The 17,486-nt window shown below is 45.1% G+C and overlaps 1 protein-coding gene across 4 annotated transcripts in view; it reads left to right on the top strand.

Moving 5' to 3' along the window:
- Nucleotides 1-17,486, top strand: part of E75 (ecdysone-induced protein 75) — a 219,768-nt gene that overhangs the window by 192,366 nt on the left and 9,916 nt on the right. For 3 of the 4 annotated variants that reach the window (XM_069110620.1, XM_069110621.1, XM_069110622.1), the window contains exons 2-3: nucleotides 7,818-7,906; nucleotides 17,195-17,339. In XM_069110620.1, coding sequence (XP_068966721.1) covers nucleotides 7,818-7,906; nucleotides 17,195-17,339 — 234 coding nt within the window. Of the gene's footprint in view, nucleotides 1-6,690; nucleotides 7,327-7,817; nucleotides 7,907-17,194; nucleotides 17,340-17,486 lie in introns of those variants that run through there. The other variant, XM_069110619.1, reaches the window with a different exon arrangement.

The raw sequence follows: 17,486 nt of genomic DNA, 5'->3' as shown, positions 1-17,486 counted from the left end.
GAGGTCGTCGACCAACCGCACGTCCGGATAATCGTTCGTATAAATTTCTCGGGTGCCGCGATAGATTATGCGAACGCGACACGTACCCGCTTTCGACGCGATGTCTCTCTTATTGTTGAATCGAACGCTGGAATCTCCGACCACGTTGCGATTCAAAGTAGAATTTATTTTGGAGTGAGGTGCAAGATACTCTCAAGAGTTTGCAAATGTGCAGAATCTCATTATTTACAATTTTGTTACAATTATTTTATCGCACAGATTTTTAATTTTATTTTATTATTTTCGCGATACGCTGACGACCATAAGTACAATTTCATTATTTACAATTTTATTACAATTATTTTATCGCACAGATTTTTAATTTTATTTTATTATTTTCGCGATACGCTGACGACCACAATTTAGCGCAAACTGTGTATACTTTTCACTGCTTTTATCGTCTGGGTATTTTGTTACAAATTTGTTATTACTTCAGTCTTATTGTTTGTGTGTGTCTTTTAATGTAAAATACTAAATATTGTACAATCTATTAGGGGCTCTTCATGGATGTATTTATAGCTGGTAATTATACGTATAGCAATTCTTTCGACAAAATTCAGAAGATTATGGAATTTCACGTTTCATTATGTTCCACGTGTAGGTTCACTGAAATTCTTAATTCAGGAAACTATTAATTTCCATACATGAAATGGTAGGAGAAGTTTGCTAGCGAACAATAGAATTTATAATTTCGCTCCACGTTAAAATTGTCGAATACGAAATTTTACTCTGTTGTTCGTCGGTCAATTTAAAAAAACCCGGTCATATAGATAAAACGGTGGTAAAACCCTCGCCTAGTTAGGATCATCGAATTTCGAATTCTAGTACGTATTTCGATGATACATGGGATTATCGAGATTGGAATTCTCGATAAAGTGGGCGGGTTTGGAATTTTGTTGTCGATTTAGAGCGATCTAATTCGAAATTTTGCCGCCTACGTTGCTTAATCGAATCCACAACCTTATCAACTGCACGCAGTACTCTAATTCGAAACTTCAGCGATTCAATTTCATTTAAGAATTTTTTAACTTACAATTAGAAACAGCTAATATCCAACTATGAGCCAACTATGATTCGAACAATTAATTTAATTAGCCAACGGTACGAGAATATTCTGGAGGCGAAGAATACTTATCGTAATTAGTTCAACCGGGATAACTAGCTTCGAATAGTAACTGCAGGTGGAATCCAATTCCCTGCACAAAAGGCAGGAAGTGGCTGGTCGATGATTTGAGAATATTCTCGCGTGTCCACGACCCTTGTAAATTGTTATAAATAATTTTAATTCACGCCCCTCTTCCTAATTTACCGCTGTTCCAAATAGAGATCTTCCTCTTTTTATTTCTTAACATCGAACGATTAGAAATTGTCTCGTTGATTTCTCACAAATTATGCGCGAGTGCGACGAAACATATGTAAAATTTAAAATATGTAAATTAAAAAATTATATCTGTACCATCTTTGGAAAAAACTATCGTTAAAATTACTTCTCATCGTTTCATCGTTTCATTTTATTATTTTCAACTCTGAAAATTATGGTATTTCAAAGATGCAGAAAGATAAAATTTGTATTATTTTTGAAAATTTTGTAGAAAAGGAAATAGCGTCACAGAAACACTAAATGAGATTTTGCAACATTTCTAACAGGAGATTCTCTATCTACGTAGAACTATTCACAAACCTCTAAATTTACAGATGAATAGGTAAAAACAGTTTGAAGACCGCTCTCCATTGATCGTGCCATTGATGAAAACATTGCAGCAATAATTGCGAATAGTCCACGGCGTACTGTGCTGAAAATTGGTGAAAGATTGCGGATAGATGTTGGAAGATTGTAAAAAAGTATGTCGCGTATCTTCTGGAATAAAGAGACGATTAAAATTTAGCATGTCCATATGCTTGTTAAACTCGATAGGAATTTTCGGGACGAGCTAGTATTTTTCTTGTTTTCTATTTTTATTTTTCCTGTTGGCACCTCTTTCCGATCATTCTTCGTTGGAGTCCAATAATGCCGACACGTGCGATCGCTTTATACTAACCGATTAAAAATAGATACCACGCGAGGGCCATGGTGTATTCGTTGCATATAAATGCGTATCGCTGCAGGTCGCTAGCCGATTTCAAGGAAACGACTTCGTCTGACCTCCGTCGCCGCCGGCCATTATGTTCGAGGTCCGTCCAACTTTGCCGTTGATACCTCGCCGATTTGCCAGCCAAGCTCGATGCTTTTTCACCCAAGGATTTTATGCAATCAACCGATCTTCTTCGCTCTTTTGTTTCGATCTGCTTTAACGAATGAATTAATTAACGAATAAATTTGCATTTTTTGAATGATCTTGCGCGAACGCTTTGCAATGAAAAATTCGTTGGATTCTTGTGAAGGATGAAATCGTTTCGAAAACGAACGTTTTACAGGTAAAACGAACCGTCTCGCTTCCTTTGGAACGATAACACAAAGCATTAAAAGCTACGAATATACTTGGGATTCGTCCAATGACGAAAACACGAATATCATTAAATCGATGGTCAGAAATTTGTATACATTCGCTGTATATGCTTCTATACTAAATAATTTTATATAACATGCACAGTTGGTCATAGAAATATTCGACCATGGTTTTAACACGTTTTATCCACGATGACTAAACAAATGAAAAATAACGTTTAAAAGAAACTTATCCTCGCTAGAACAAAGTAAACGAAATAAGGCAGCTTCTATAACAACGAAATTATTAAAAAATTCAATAGAAAATATTCAGATAGGCAAATATATTTTCAATCAATTCACGTCGAAACAAATGACACGGTTCGTCCTTTCCATTCAAACCAAGTACAACGAGTCCTGCCTTCGATATTCAACCACGACTAAGCGAAATAATCCTCAAGAACCTGTCAACCCAATGACCAATTGGTTTATGACACGAATCGTGCAACGAGGCCAATAGACCGATCATCCGGCACGACCCAAAAATTCGTACATCAGCTATTCGACCATGGGCAAGGAGCCACTAAACAGAGACATCCACTATCCTCGTTATATGGGATATTCTAATTGAAAGCAACGTGGGACAAGGACAAGGGAATAAACAGGCGAGGACGTGCTCGTAGGAAGGAAAGAAACGAAAGGAATGAAAGAAAGAGAGAAAAAAAGCAATTTTAGCCGAAGAAGGTCGACACGGTGGACGGCACGAGGGACAGAGAGTCATAGCTCGTAATAGCTGCACCATAAAATCATGAAAATAAATTATTGCGTAGATGATGGTGGACGTTAACTCTCGGTTCTTGTGACACGTCTGTGTCGTTGCATCGACCGTTCAACCACTCCTGGTCGAGTGGCTGTCGTGCACACACCGTCCAGGAGAAAGTTTGCCGTTTATTGCTGCCTCATAAACGCATAAACGTGCCGAAAGCAAGAGGAAAAAAAAGTCGGTGCAACGTTTACGAGGGCAAACCGTCCGACCAAGCCTAAATCTGCTCTGCAAAAGGGTTGCGTGTCCAGGCAAGGGTTGAAGGGTCTTGTGTTTGGGTTGCTAGTTTATTGTCACCATCGAGTCGGCCCTTCCGCACCATTTTTCCCCGAAAATATCGTATTTCTTTGCTCTAGATCTTACCGTTTCGTGGGATTTCGAATTGACAATGGGAGACACTTCCGGTTCTTAAGGAAGGTAGGGTTACGCCGTTGTAATCGAGAAAGGGGAATCGAGGCACCAGCTTTGGCGAGTTTGTTGGATGGTTTTTCAAATCGTCGCGACGTGAGAGTTAGATTCGACGTTTTCAGCGCGTGAAATGTAAATTTATATAATCTCCTCGTTAGGATATTTTATGACCTCAATTCGAAATAATGTGGTTGAATTACGCCAATAAGTGAATGAATATGCATGCCAGACGATGTGGAACAAGGCAGAAATATTTCAAAACGTATGTACATACGTCAATTTGTAATTTGCACATATGAATGCCTTATTCAAATGAAAGGAAGACACGTCTTATGGAAGAGTAAATAGAGTTTCGTATTTTCTCATAACTTTTTTAAATTACTCCTCTATCATTACGTAACATTTTCCCGATGATTTTTATGCGATTATTCGCGAAGTTTACTATTTCGATATCTTATCTACGTTTAATTCGTCACTACGAGTATAAAATTCTACCTTTTCTCAAACATTCGATGTAAAAAGGAAAAATCTGTGGTGCTACGATCGTCTCGTGTTTAAACAATTATGGCAATGTGCGATATTATAAATACCCAGACAGTGACAAGACAATTACAATAACACACCTTTACGCTCTGTTCTCTGACAGTTGCTCTTGATAATTCCACGGTACTCTTACGCGATACTTTACCAGCTGATAATATCAATAAATTGCTCCAACAATAACGACGTAACAATTATAAATACATTTCTTACTAAACACCTTGCTAAAATCTATATAACAGAATCGTCACGATCGGCCATTGATCCAATAAGAAGGAAGGAAGTCAAGTTCGAAGCATACACTGTTGAAACGCGTAGGTGTTCGTCATTGGACAGGTGGCAGAGGTAGATCGCGTGGGTGGTTGCACAATGCAGCGACCCGAGGGTTGATTCGAACGCGATAGATCACGAAAGGTGCAAACGACGCGATTAATCGGCCAACGTTATAGAAGAGTTTCGCTAACGAGCAATCGCACGAACGTTAGCGAATTTTTCTGTTCTGCAGTTCTATCCAGAAAGGAAATGGCGCGTTGCACGACGCTGCATTGGCCGCCCGCGAATCATTTGATCAGCGGTAAACCGATCCGAGTGCAGCCGTAAAATTCCACGATCGCCGGTGGCCTAGTCACGAGGACGCTAAACGATAAGGCTAATGCTAGTCCGAAATCTGGAGATAGTTTCGTTACGAGCAGGCAACGAAAACGGCGTAGCACGGCGGAAAGTTCATCGAACCTGTATCACGTTTTTTGCCTGTGAGCACGCACGTGCCTATCGTCCTTCGAATCGGAACTGGGCTCTCGCCTTGCCGCGTGTACACGTTCCCGAATTTTGTATCAGCTCCGAACAATCGATTCGAGTAGGTGACCAGGAAATCCCTGTCACCTCGTAGAGCAAACGGAGTTTCGTTTTTAAAGGATAGAATATTGAAACTAGCAACAACCTAGTGGGAGTGAATTAATATTCACGGTAAAGTTCAGGGCCGTTCTGCACAATTGAATCGATATCATTAATGAAATTTGAAGAGTCACCAAGTATAAGTCGCTGATGTTAATAAATGCTGTTGCATAATAGCGGCAAGAGTGGCAATAAAATCCAATGAAATTTCGCGTATCGCGAGTTATCTGATTATACTACTCTACATAACTTATGAGATTGTAAAAAGGAAAACTCTAATCTGTAATTCGTAACTTGTCGATTTACCGGTTCTTCGAAAGTTAGGGGAACGCGGATCCTCCAGTGTTTCGAGTATACGTAGATCCGTTTTAATGAATGAGATCCACAACGGAGAATTTCGAGTAACCGGATATTACACCAAGCATGGTCCCAAAACCATATATACACGTTCGCTAGTCAGAGCCATTATATCCAAAGAAGCTTTGTCCAAATACAGAAAAGCCATTAAACATAATGTGTCCGAAGAATAAGTTACCTGAGCACCGCTACCTTTCACCGTCGGTCTCTAAAAGAGTACACTGACATCGATCAATTAAGAGGCGTCTCGACACAGAGGCATATAAACCCGCAATGTCCCTAAATCGAAGATGGAACGAGCCTCTCGAGAACCATATAGTTAACATGTATGAGAAAAAGGGACATAGAAATCGAAGGATGAAACGGGACAAGGAGTCGCGCAGAGGATCGTAGTCTCTGCTGGAAACAAAGACAGAAAGAAGAGGTTCGGGCAAGGCAGAAGAGAGGCCGAGAGGAAGCCGGCAAGGTTAGAGAGAGACGAACGAAGAAGGCAGAAGGCGAAACGACAGAGGTGTACGGACTGTGGCTTGGTTGGCTCGAGCGAGAGGGCGCATGGCCTTGGCCGCTGCTGCGGGGTAATTCAGTCAAGGTTTCGGCCGATGAACTTCCTCCGATGGGAGGAAGGAGAGCCGGCCGGTAGAGGTCCGAGGCGAGTGGTGGGGCGAAGCTTCGGCCAATCGCGAGGACACGCGGCCCAGCGTGCGGCCACGCGATTGGTTGGGCCCGTGACGCCGGTGCCCGGGCCCGCAGCCGCCGCTTGTCAGTGACCTCCAGCATTGAAAATACGATGAACTCTCTCGGGGGGCTCTCTGTAAGAGCGCACCGGTGCGCTGTGTGTCCTCTACTACATACTAGGTAGCCAGGGCGTAGACATTGTAGATGGTCGAGGCAGCCTGGCAAGCAGGCAGCCACATCAATCCCTCCCCTCCACAAACCGGCGTCGCTCCGAGTAAGGGCTGCACGGCCCCCAGGTAACCAACACTCGGCAGCGCCGAACTCCAGTCAGACCAACGCGAACCTCCCTCGAGCGAACACTTACTTTCACTCTCTTCTCTCTGCCATCCCAATACGTGCGCTCTTTCGCTCACGGTTTCCTCCGGCACTCTCCGCTCGTGGTTCCTTCCTCGCTCACGTTTGATACACCACCCGGTCGTTCATTCCACTCTATCGACAGTGTATAACACCGGCGAGGTGTTCATCGGTTGCCACAGAACGCACCTGCCCCTCGTTCCGGTAGGTTCTCGGCAAACCAGAGTCAGTTTCCCTTAGTGTTCACTCCCCCGGTCAGTCGAGTTCCTTACGTTACTTGATCACGTGATCGACTTCTGTGCGTTACACGATAAACAGACTTGGAGATAAAGAGAGAAGAAAGCAGACAGGAATTCGTTTCTTACGTAGATTTCTCGAGCAGCGCTTTTTTTCTTGGTGATATCGAGGAGAAGTGAGTTAGTGGTTATTAGTTAGTGATACTTAGGGAACATGTAGTGAACTGATGTCGGTCCTCGGCTCAGTGCAGTGCCGTGCCAAGTGGATGATACATCGAAGAACCTAAGATATTCTGGATTCGTTATTGTGATCGAACGATAGACAAACATCATGATCCTGACCCCGGATAGCAGCGCACAGGCTACGATGGCGACGTCACCGGCACCGGAATCGCCGATCTCGAGCATGTCGTCGCATGGCTCCCGCACGTCCAGCGTGTCGCGCATGTCTTGTGTCTCTCAGGGCATGTCAAGCCCTTATCACGTGGCTCAGTTACCCCATCATCTTAGCCCAAACATGCCTACCATGGACTCTACCGTTTCGTCAGCGAAACCTGAGCCCGAATTGAACATAGGTACGACTCGGAACCACTAATCGAAGAAAAATTAGAAAAGAAAAAAAAAATGAAAAAATTGCTCAAGGATGAAATAAAAAGACACGTTTACGTATAATTCTATTACCAAACTTATCTTCCGATACATTCTGTCGAAAACTAACGTTTGAATTTAATTTGAAAAAAATTCGACAAATTCTCGGTCAGGTTCAACTATATCAGTACGTATAAGGAGATCCAATTGCTTTGAATCTCGTGGAACTGAAAAACGATCGTGCGTCGTGACAGTCGAGTGAAAGCAGAAAGTTGTAACACGCCGATGCTGTAACCCGCCGCGAGAGAGGAGAAAGTGTTCTTCTTTCTCTCCCACCTTTCTCCTCCCAGACGCGCGCTATCCGCCACGTGGAGAGCAACGTGAACCCGACACGTTACACGTCCACGTTATATACATATTGTGCTAGTGAAATCACAGTGCGTAATCTATATTTCTTTTTTTTTCTGTTCTCTTGCAGAATTCGACGGGACCACGGTATTGTGTCGTGTCTGCGGGGACAAAGCGTCCGGTTTTCACTATGGGGTACACTCCTGCGAGGGATGCAAGGTGAGTGGAAATTCGAACTCGATATACAATACAAATCCGCGTATACTTCGCATATTTCGTTCGACGCTTTTCGATCCGGTTTCGTTTTCAAAAATATTTGCTTACTCGACTTTGCGTTCGAACTTCTCCGTTGGAACTCCATTTTTTTCTTCCAACATTCCGTACAAAAGTTATAAATTGATCTGAAAATCGTTTGAACGAATATCGCAACGAGTATCGCCGACATTCTTGATACTTTTTACTCGAACTCTACAAGATTTTTGGAATAAAGGATGTTGGAAATACGTAAGTACGAATTTAGCATTGATCCACGAGTACCGTGAAAAGTATCGATAATGTGGAGCCGTAACGCGATGTGACCAGGAAGTGAACGGAGTTTGAATGTGAATGTACGATGTGACCAAGGCTACGGAGAAGTTATCGACCCGGCGTTGCTCGACCTTGTGCACGCGGAAATCGCGAGACGTTCGAACTGGTCCTTGACGTTGCCTCCTCAACCGGGCAACCTCTTCTCGTGGATGAAAAATCTTGCCAAGGTCTCTTTTCTTCCATCCATACGACGATCTTTATATCGAGAGTTCTGGTCAGGGAAATGACATTCGAAGTATTATTCGCGTTAATTGCTGATCAATTGCGATATTCTTTCTTGTATATAATGATTCATAGGGCATATAAGAAGATCATCCAAATTGATCGAAATTATTAAAAATATATATGTCATTTATATCTTGCAATTTTATTTTTCTATCGAGAAAGAATTTATAAATTTCTACGATACAGAAGATAGGTAAAAATATTTCGAATGTACGAGATAAATTTCTTGGAAAAGATTTAGCGTGACTTTTGAGAAAAAGTGGATAGAGTAGCACATTCAGCGATCAGATTTTTCTGGAATACGAGGAAGGTCGGGGTTCGTACAATGGCTTCGCGGGCGGTTACGCAAAAGGAGCGGAAAATGTGGCGAAATTCTGTGTGGAATGATAACCTTCGCGTGAGAAGGGTCCGGGACAGGTAGACAGCCGTTTCTCTCCTCCTAAAGACAGTTTTGTGTCGGTGGTTTTCGTGTGGCCGAATTTTAGGGCAGGTACGTGCAACGCGAAGAATGCACATCCGTCCGTGCAACTTCCTGTCCAGCTTGTCTAGATTTTCTCTATTCTTTCGATTCGAATCGACTCGTCCCTCTGTCGACCATTTAAAATTGAAAAGAAAATGAGAAGAGGGAAAGTCCCTTTTCTCGATATCATTGGGAATTCTACCTTAAAAAGGTTCGTCAAAAATATTTCGTAGTAAAATGATTCATCGTTGGAGAGGATATAATTGTTTTAACGTGGCATTTCGAAAGAAGAGTTCTTTCCCCGCGAAACCTCGAATCGAATGTAAATCGTTTCCCTCGAGACTGATAATTACGCCCCGCGAAGGCCAACGTCCTCGTGCTCGTCATTGTGCGACTTCAAGGAGGCACGTGGTGGGGGCAGCACAGGCCGCGAATTCGTTTTAGGAAGTGGCAGTACGCTACCCCCACTCTTGCTATTCTATCCCCTCCACGTCGATTAGAGACGCGTGGTGAGGGATACTCCGCCAGGTGTTGTAAACCGGTGCGCCAGTGCTCGCAGATCTTCTTCGTCCGTCGACCTGATGGTTTCGTTCTTGTATGACATCTGCTTACTTTATAAGTTGTCTTACCATGTACGTAATATAAATTGAAACACTTAGTAGATGCATTCCAGATACATTCCAACGTTACTAGTTTATCTTCGACATTTATAATTGATGATTTCCAATAAGAAAATTAATCTTCTCCAAACTAATCGATCAATCCTATGTAGATTCGATCAGTATTTGAAAAGGTAGCTTAAAGCTTATGAGTTTAGAATCTTCTCAAATAGTACGACGATGACTGAGTCAATCTGCTGAATCCTAGATACCCTTGTAAAGACACCCCAGAGTCATTTGTTCGGTGTCCGGACAAAAAGAAAGAGAGAGTGACTTGGCAGGACCGCCGAAAAGCCAAAGAGATGATGGCGGCCTACCACGCAGAAGAGAAAGTGTCTCTTAACCCCTGCTGACTGCACTTTACCTCGACTAAATTTTCGAAACGGAAAAAATCGAATCGACCGTTCTTCTGAACAATATCTGATCAAGAATTAGACTCTCTTAGGGTCCCCTACCTTGATCTCACATCCCTGGTGAAGAGAACGATCAGAAGAGGTGAGGGGAGTCTCGGGCTGGGTTGACTGGGTCAGTAACTTATGGCCGTGGCGTAACACACAGGCAGTTTACGGCAAACGAGTCGACGTCGAGTGACCTAGCCGCTAGCGGTAGAGACCGTCTTATAGGTACTGGAACACGCAGCGAGGGATCAGCGGTGGAAAGGGAAGAGAACGCGGAAGAGTGTTGGATATCTTTAAGACTAGGTCGCTCGGTCGCACTGCTGTTGCACTATTTCGCCATACCGCTGGCCACAAGCTACTTTTCCTCGGCCCCTGAGCTTCTTGAGTTGTTCCAGTCTCACAGCTTTACGAGGTCTTGCCGAAATCTAAATCTGCTTAAGGTTAGGATCAAAGTTTAGGGGATATTCGCATATATAGGCCCCTGTAAATTAAGCTTTTCTAGGGAACATTGTAGGTAAAATATTTTATGGCACAATTAGGATACACTTGGATAGAGAGATTTGGGTAGTAGGTTAGGTCACTGGTGCCCCATGTTTTCGGGATGGAAAAAGTGACGCGAAGATGGCGGCCGGCGTGTGGCTCGCACTGGCCCAGATATCTCGCCCAGGCCGTTGCCCCCCACGACACTTTTCGTGTACGCGTCACTGACCTGGGCTCAGTTTTACAGCACGAGAGATTCGCGGCGCCGCAATCAGCGCGCGCGATAAAACCGCGATAAAAGTCACGACATTCCGGCAAAGCGGGTAACCGGCTTGATTCACGAAACGTTCATCCGAATCTAATCAACCCACCCCCTAGATCGCTATGTCATTCTATACTTACCCCTCTAATCTTATTCCCCTATACAGATATGTCTATCTAGTTCACCCATCAACCTCTTTTAACACCGACCAAACCTAACTTTCCCATCTTCAACTCGAGCATTTCCAAATTCGTCAAGGAAATTGTTTTTCTGACTTCCACTATACTCGCATATCAGAGTGTTATACTTCGCTTCAATCCTTCTTCTCCAAAAGCCACGTGCAGGATATCGGAAGATAGAGGCTCTTGCCTCTCTGAAAAGCGAGACAATTCTCTGTGGGGGAGGGAGTGCGAGATTTCTCGTTTTTATTTTTGCGTCGACGTTCCTCTTTAAATCTGACTGGCGCGGGCGGCGGGGCAATCAACGGTGGAGGTGCGCGTCGACTCTTTTTCCGGAGGGTTGAAACCAGGCGACCGGTGCATTAACCCTCCGGTCGTCGACCCCCGAGCCAGTTACGTCACACGCTTGTTCCCTCCTCCCCCCTCCGTCCCAATGCCCCCTTCCATCTTCATCGTTTCCCCTCCAGATCCCTCCCAAACCCCCCACTACTCCTCTCGCTCTCCTCCTGCGTCTGCTGCACCTCCTCTCCTCCTTTTCCCCCCATCTCAAACCACCTCCACCACCTCCTCGTCCATCCTCCTCTTTCTTCACCTCCCTCTCGGCTAACCGTCATTTTTGATGTCGTAACGAGTCGTGATCTCATTTTCATTTGATTGCGCGGGTATTTCGGTGCTCGGTTGGGGTTACTGACCCCGGTGCATCTACTTTAGAATCGGGTCAGCCGCTTATTATCGTGGTAGGTGTTCGCTCGACTCGGTATCTCCGGCCGGCCGAAGCGGCAGCGCGTTTCAAGATAACGCCGCTGCCCCGCCGCGCGGAATCGGACGTCACGCTCCTCTACGCCCGATAAAGCCACCCCGTGAAACACGACACCCCACGCTATGCAGTCGTTTCGCCGGGGCATGTTTCTTTGCGGCTAATCGGCCGGCGATTTTTCGGGGTGCACTGCACTCCAGTGACACAGTTGTTGGGGATGAGGATGAGAAATTGGGGATCAAGATGTTTCAAATGTAGGCTAATCTTTCTCTTGCGTTTCGTTCCTTTTTCTTAAATTTCGTTTGGATGACGTAGGAATTTGATTTGTTAAAATAGATGCGATAGGTTAATCAGAAAAATTTTGTAGAATCGTGTGACAATCATAAAGAAATTGCATTTGATACAGACGTGTTTTATGTTTTGAACGATTATTATTATTTCGTACAATTATGTTGTGACAACTCTAAAGAGTAATAGAATATTTTTAATTTTTGCGTTATACTTCAGTAAAATTCCTATTTCAATTTCTAATTAAGAAGTAAAGAAAGTCGAGTTCATTTTCGAATAACCGATGTAGATAGATTGGATTGTTGATTTCTGAAATTGCAAGTGCTCTTATTTATTCGATACAGCGTTGGTTTAGTTAGCGATCTGTGACAAAATCTCGAGCGTCGTGGAAACGGAAAATAGTTCGAGTGGTGACCTCGGCGATCGACTTCCTTGGTATCGATGCCCGGGGAATAGAGCAGCGAACTGTTCGAGGTCAAACGAGAGTATAAAAGCTGGTCGGCCAACGGCACCATTTCTTTTCGACGCTTCTACTGAATTTACCAGATTCTCGATTCTTCCTTATCTGCCATCTCTTTTAGAATATCCGATACCACAATTGTAACATATATTTTTCCCCCTTGATACAAATCGCTTTCAGCTATCGATATAAAAATGTCCATAATATTAAAACCAACATATATCGTCCTAAAATTACGATCATAGTTCTCTGAAACAATCGCACAAACAATAAAGTTTAACTACGATCAGAAACATAAATCAATCAATAGATTCTATCTTATACTTTCCAACCCCTTCACCAGCAACTCTTACGAAAACCTAGTACTTTATCATATTTATTATTAAATATCCAACCTAAAAACAGCATGAAAAACCTGACAACAAATCACCTGAAGAAGAATTCATTTCAAAAAGCGTTTCCCAACCAGCTTCCTATCAAAACTTGCTCCCTCTTCTCAATTTTCCATACCAAGTACCTCTGGCGCATTCAGCCGCTCATGGACGACCAGCATCATCTCTGACCTCGGTGATCGGTACCACGGAGCGATCAGGCATATCGGTGTCCGGGCAGTCGCGAACGAGCAAGCGAGCTGCGAATTCTTGGGGTCGTAGGTGCGCGTCGATGCGAGCGCGCGTGAGCGGTTAATGCCCCCGAGCAGAGCAGAGAGTGTCGCGCCGTTTCGAGCGAGAGCGCATGCGCCCGCACGGGCGCGCGCATTATGTACGTCACCGTTACTCCGTTTCGTGTCCTGTCCTCTCTCCCTTCCCCCACCAATTCTCCTTCTAACCCACGGTATCACTCGTTGTACGTACCTCTATCTCGCTCTTTGTCTTTTCCTCTTTCTTTGTCGCATCTCTCCTCTCCTCTCTTACTCTCTCCCCCTCCCTCTCTCTTTTCCTCTGTGTTTCCCTGTTCTTCGTTTCCCGTCTTCGTTGTCCCCCTGGCCGCTGTTCGCCCGTGGGAGCAGATACACTCACCTTCCCCTACCAGGACACCCCCTCTCCCACCCAAAGGAACGTTCCACCCCCCACCACGGTGGTACGGTCGCGCGCTCCGGTCGTTGGCCCCGCGACCACGTCGTGTGTATATCCCACACTCTCCTTACCTACATCTGTATAGGCTCGCATCTCGATGTATGCACGCGTGCACCGATGCATATGCACGTCGGCCAGCCAGCCGAGCCGCGAACTCGCTCCTTTCGCGGAAAATAAAAGCGAACACAACCGGTGAACGTGACGCGGGACACTCGAGGTCTTTCGACAGGGTTAACGCCTCGCGTGCGAATTCTTTCGGGAGGATGGATGCACTTTTTTTTGGAGAGTAGAGTAATCGTGGAAGTGGGATTTCTGGAGATGCCGGGATCCGTTGAGCAACGAGAAACTTTCTCGAGCGAAAGTTTCGGCGATTAGGGCGGGCCACTTTTTGGAATTCTGTTGGCTAGCTGTGTCACCATAGGGGTTAGCTACTATTGCTAGATTTGGAAAGCGTAAATCTATGTCAGGGAGTTGTATGTAGGGTCTTAATCAATGGATGAAAGTTTGTTCGTACTTTCCGAAAAATTTCTCCGATTTTTCTTTGTAATCAACCGTCAAACTAACATTTACTAATTTTCTATATGTTGTAATTTCGATATATGTACCGAATATGTAAAAACAGGACGGGTTTACGTTACAACACAATGCAACGCGATTTTATTTGTGCAAGTCGTTTCTTTTCGTGAATCTTAACGAGCTCGAACGAATATCGAAACAGATTTGCTGCTAAAATGGACTAGATTTAGAGCAACGTTGTATCTACTCTAGATATTCCGCAGGATTAAGTTTTCGTCGATTGCAGGGTAAGATCACGACGTAACGTGGCGATCTGTTTGCATTTTCCGTGGCTGTGACACAATGGTGGCGCGTGCGCCAACTCACGTAAGTCGGAGCACGACACGCAAAGGTAGTCGCCCTCTGACCCGTCAGGGGGAATGCACAGAGTTTGAGAGATCGATGCACCGCATTCTCCCACAATCCCACCCCTCAATGCTGGTTCCACCTCTGCCGGATTCCCGCCAAGCAAAGGGGTTCAGCAGGGGTTGCTGGCCTCGTCCGGGCATCCGTGATACCAGCTCGCACCCGATAACAGCTTCCGGTCGTCCCTTCCTAATCTCCTGAACTCCTGTGAAATTTCCTTCGATCAGTCTCCAATTTCTACAAAAAATTACCAAACAGAGTCGTTTATGTCGGTAAACATTTCTTAATATTAATTAGTCTTTTACTCTTTTTCTAACGATCGTCGATTTCTACGTTGATTGTGACACTTGAATGTTTGAAGATCTTCGTAGTAGGTTTAGTATAGACTCTTTCAATTATCGTATGCGCCAATTTAAATTAGAACTTGGGGATAAAGAATACCAAACTAGATCAAAATATCTCATCGCTTGGATATTAATCGGTTTTTAATTCGTCAGAAAAAATCCTCGATAAATCGTAACAAAACTACGATACACTATCATGCTCATTACTTTATCTAATCTCCCTTAACCTAACTTACAGAAAATTCCTCTTATCCCCAAACCAAAAACATCTTCATCGACCTTTACTGTTCTAAATCAAAAAAGCCTGATACAAAACCAATTCTATTCATATCTGTCACCATGTACGTGTCCCCTAAACTAAAAAAGCTCCATGACAAACCGATTCTATTAATACCTATGCAAGTAGACATTTAATCGTCGTGTAATCCCGAGGCAACGAATTCGTGACCTGGTAAAGCGCGGAGCCGCGTTTCGTAGAAAACAAACGCGAGGCAGGGTTCATTGGCCCGGGTTGTCGAAGGCAGAGAGAGGATTTCAAACGGAAAGCTGGCCGGGACAGCGTCGTCGATCGACGGCAGGGAAGCTTAACATTGGCAACGCTGACAGTTCATTGACTTGCATCGAACGCGTGCACCGATTGACAGGCCGGGCGCGGAGGTGCAACGGTACATCGTTCTCTCGTTGTCTCTCTCTCTTTGGTCCGTGCACGAAGTTGAGGTAGGCGAGGTCGCGTGTCTGACGTCACGAGAGAGTCACTTGACGACCAACAGTGTGTCGCCAATTCCGTACGCATACGTGCAATGCACACGAGCCCGCGCGCCTGCGCCTCTGACAGTACAGCGAAGGCCCGAAGATACGACGACGACACACGACGACGCCGTCGACGCCGCCGACGACGACGACGACGTTCCACGCGTCGTTCGTTACGTAACTGTCCCGCGAGGTCGTTGACCGATACGCGGCCGGGAACTTCCTCCGCCCTGACCTACCTCTTTTCTCATTCTCAATTAGCGGCTGCTGCATGAAAAACCGACCCAACTGAACAATCTCCGACCGCTTCTTTCTCATCCATCGTATCGTGCCATTTTATTCTTCGTATCATACGTTCGTTTTATTATCGTTTGTTTACGTTCACTTGGCAAGACTCGTTGAAATAAAAAGATACAATTTATGGAGATTCTATGTTGGTTTTAAGTTCAAACAAACGGAGCAGAGATGGATCGATGAAGCTGGGGTTATTCACCCTTTCCGGTGCAAAGAAATCATCGTAGGCTGGTCGAAAAAGCGAACGAACCCCCGAAAAAGGGCGCATAGTTAGGGTTGACCGTGTGTGTGTATATGAAAAAAAGAGGGGTTCCCGCGTTTATTCGTCGACATTCTTCTCTCGAGAAGAGTATCAGGGATACACGGGAGGGTAGGAACAGTTTTCGAGAGGGTGGTTCCTTGCAGAACGCAGCGAGGTGACGGTATGGTGGTGGAGGAGGAGGAGGAGGAGGAGGAGGAAAAGGAGGAGGAGGGAAGGAACCCGTTAGTAGAGCGTTCGAAGCGCGCGCGAGCCTCTATGGTCGCATTCGACCGACAAGGAGCGCGATATATATCGAGGGTTTGCCAGCACGCGCGAACGGGACAGGGAACAGAGACAAAACGGGACAGAGACGTACAGATCGGGAGAAAGAGCGAGAAGGAGAAAGAGGGAGTGGAAATACGAGTGAGAAAGAGAGAGAGCGACGAGGCGAGGTAGAGTGCGCGCAAGGGGGACTCTCACTTTCACGCGGTGAACTGCGGGTGAACGTCCGGGAATTGGGTCAGAGTGTCCCCCACCTCGGCGAGCCAGAGGCAATGTGCCGAGGCTCTATGCTCTCTGTGCTAGAAAGAGCCAGTCCACAGCCAAGCTTCGATACAAACGGTCGCTTCTTTTTCCCCCGCCGAAAACTCGCGTTCCGAGTCTCGCATGATATCATACAGGCGAGCAGTTACGCTTGATTCGCTGGTGAGTTTGGTGGTTCGAGACGCGTGCATCGTTTTTCACGTCGTTTCACCTACGACGTTTCAGTGAATCGTTCGAACAGGACTGTGACACGCGAGATACAGCAAAGTTTCTTGGACTTGTCCGCTTCGCTCGCGAGTTCTCTTGGATCGTTCCACAGTTGCTAACCACGTTGATACATACTGTGAATAATAATATAGGAGGAGGAGGAGAAAGAGAGATCAGTGCGCGTGCTGAAAGACACGCGATCATTCTTGAGGGAAGAAACGTGTGAAATAGAGAATACAAATCTGTCTGGGTGAATTAATGGGGTGCTTGTGCGAATGTGACGTGGCCACCCCGCGTACGGGGACCAATTGCTCGTCGGGGTCCTCCTCGGACAGTGACGGCCAAACTGACGAGGGTTTCGTTGGTGATTCGCAGGGATTCTTCCGACGCAGCATTCAGCAGAAGATCCAGTACAGACCCTGCACGAAGAATCAACAGTGCAGCATCCTGCGTATCAACAGGAATCGCTGCCAATATTGCCGTCTCAAAAAGTGTATCGCTGTCGGGATGAGTCGTGATGGTGAGTATATTTTTCTATATCTACGATGTTCCCCGCAATTTCCCTATCTCTAGGGAATAATTGCTCCAGAAGTTTCGTCATATCGTGGAATAGTTAACTTTAACAACGCCATCGTAGTAAACTTGCGAAAAGATAAACTTAATCGAG

The sequence above is a fragment of the Bombus flavifrons genome, chromosome 3 (assembly GCF_040668555.2).
Source record: "Bombus flavifrons isolate JBK064 chromosome 3, iyBomFlav1_principal, whole genome shotgun sequence".
NCBI classification, from domain to species: Eukaryota; Metazoa; Arthropoda; class Insecta; order Hymenoptera; family Apidae; genus Bombus; species Bombus flavifrons.
This window is presented reverse-complemented; position numbering and strand designations above follow the sequence as displayed.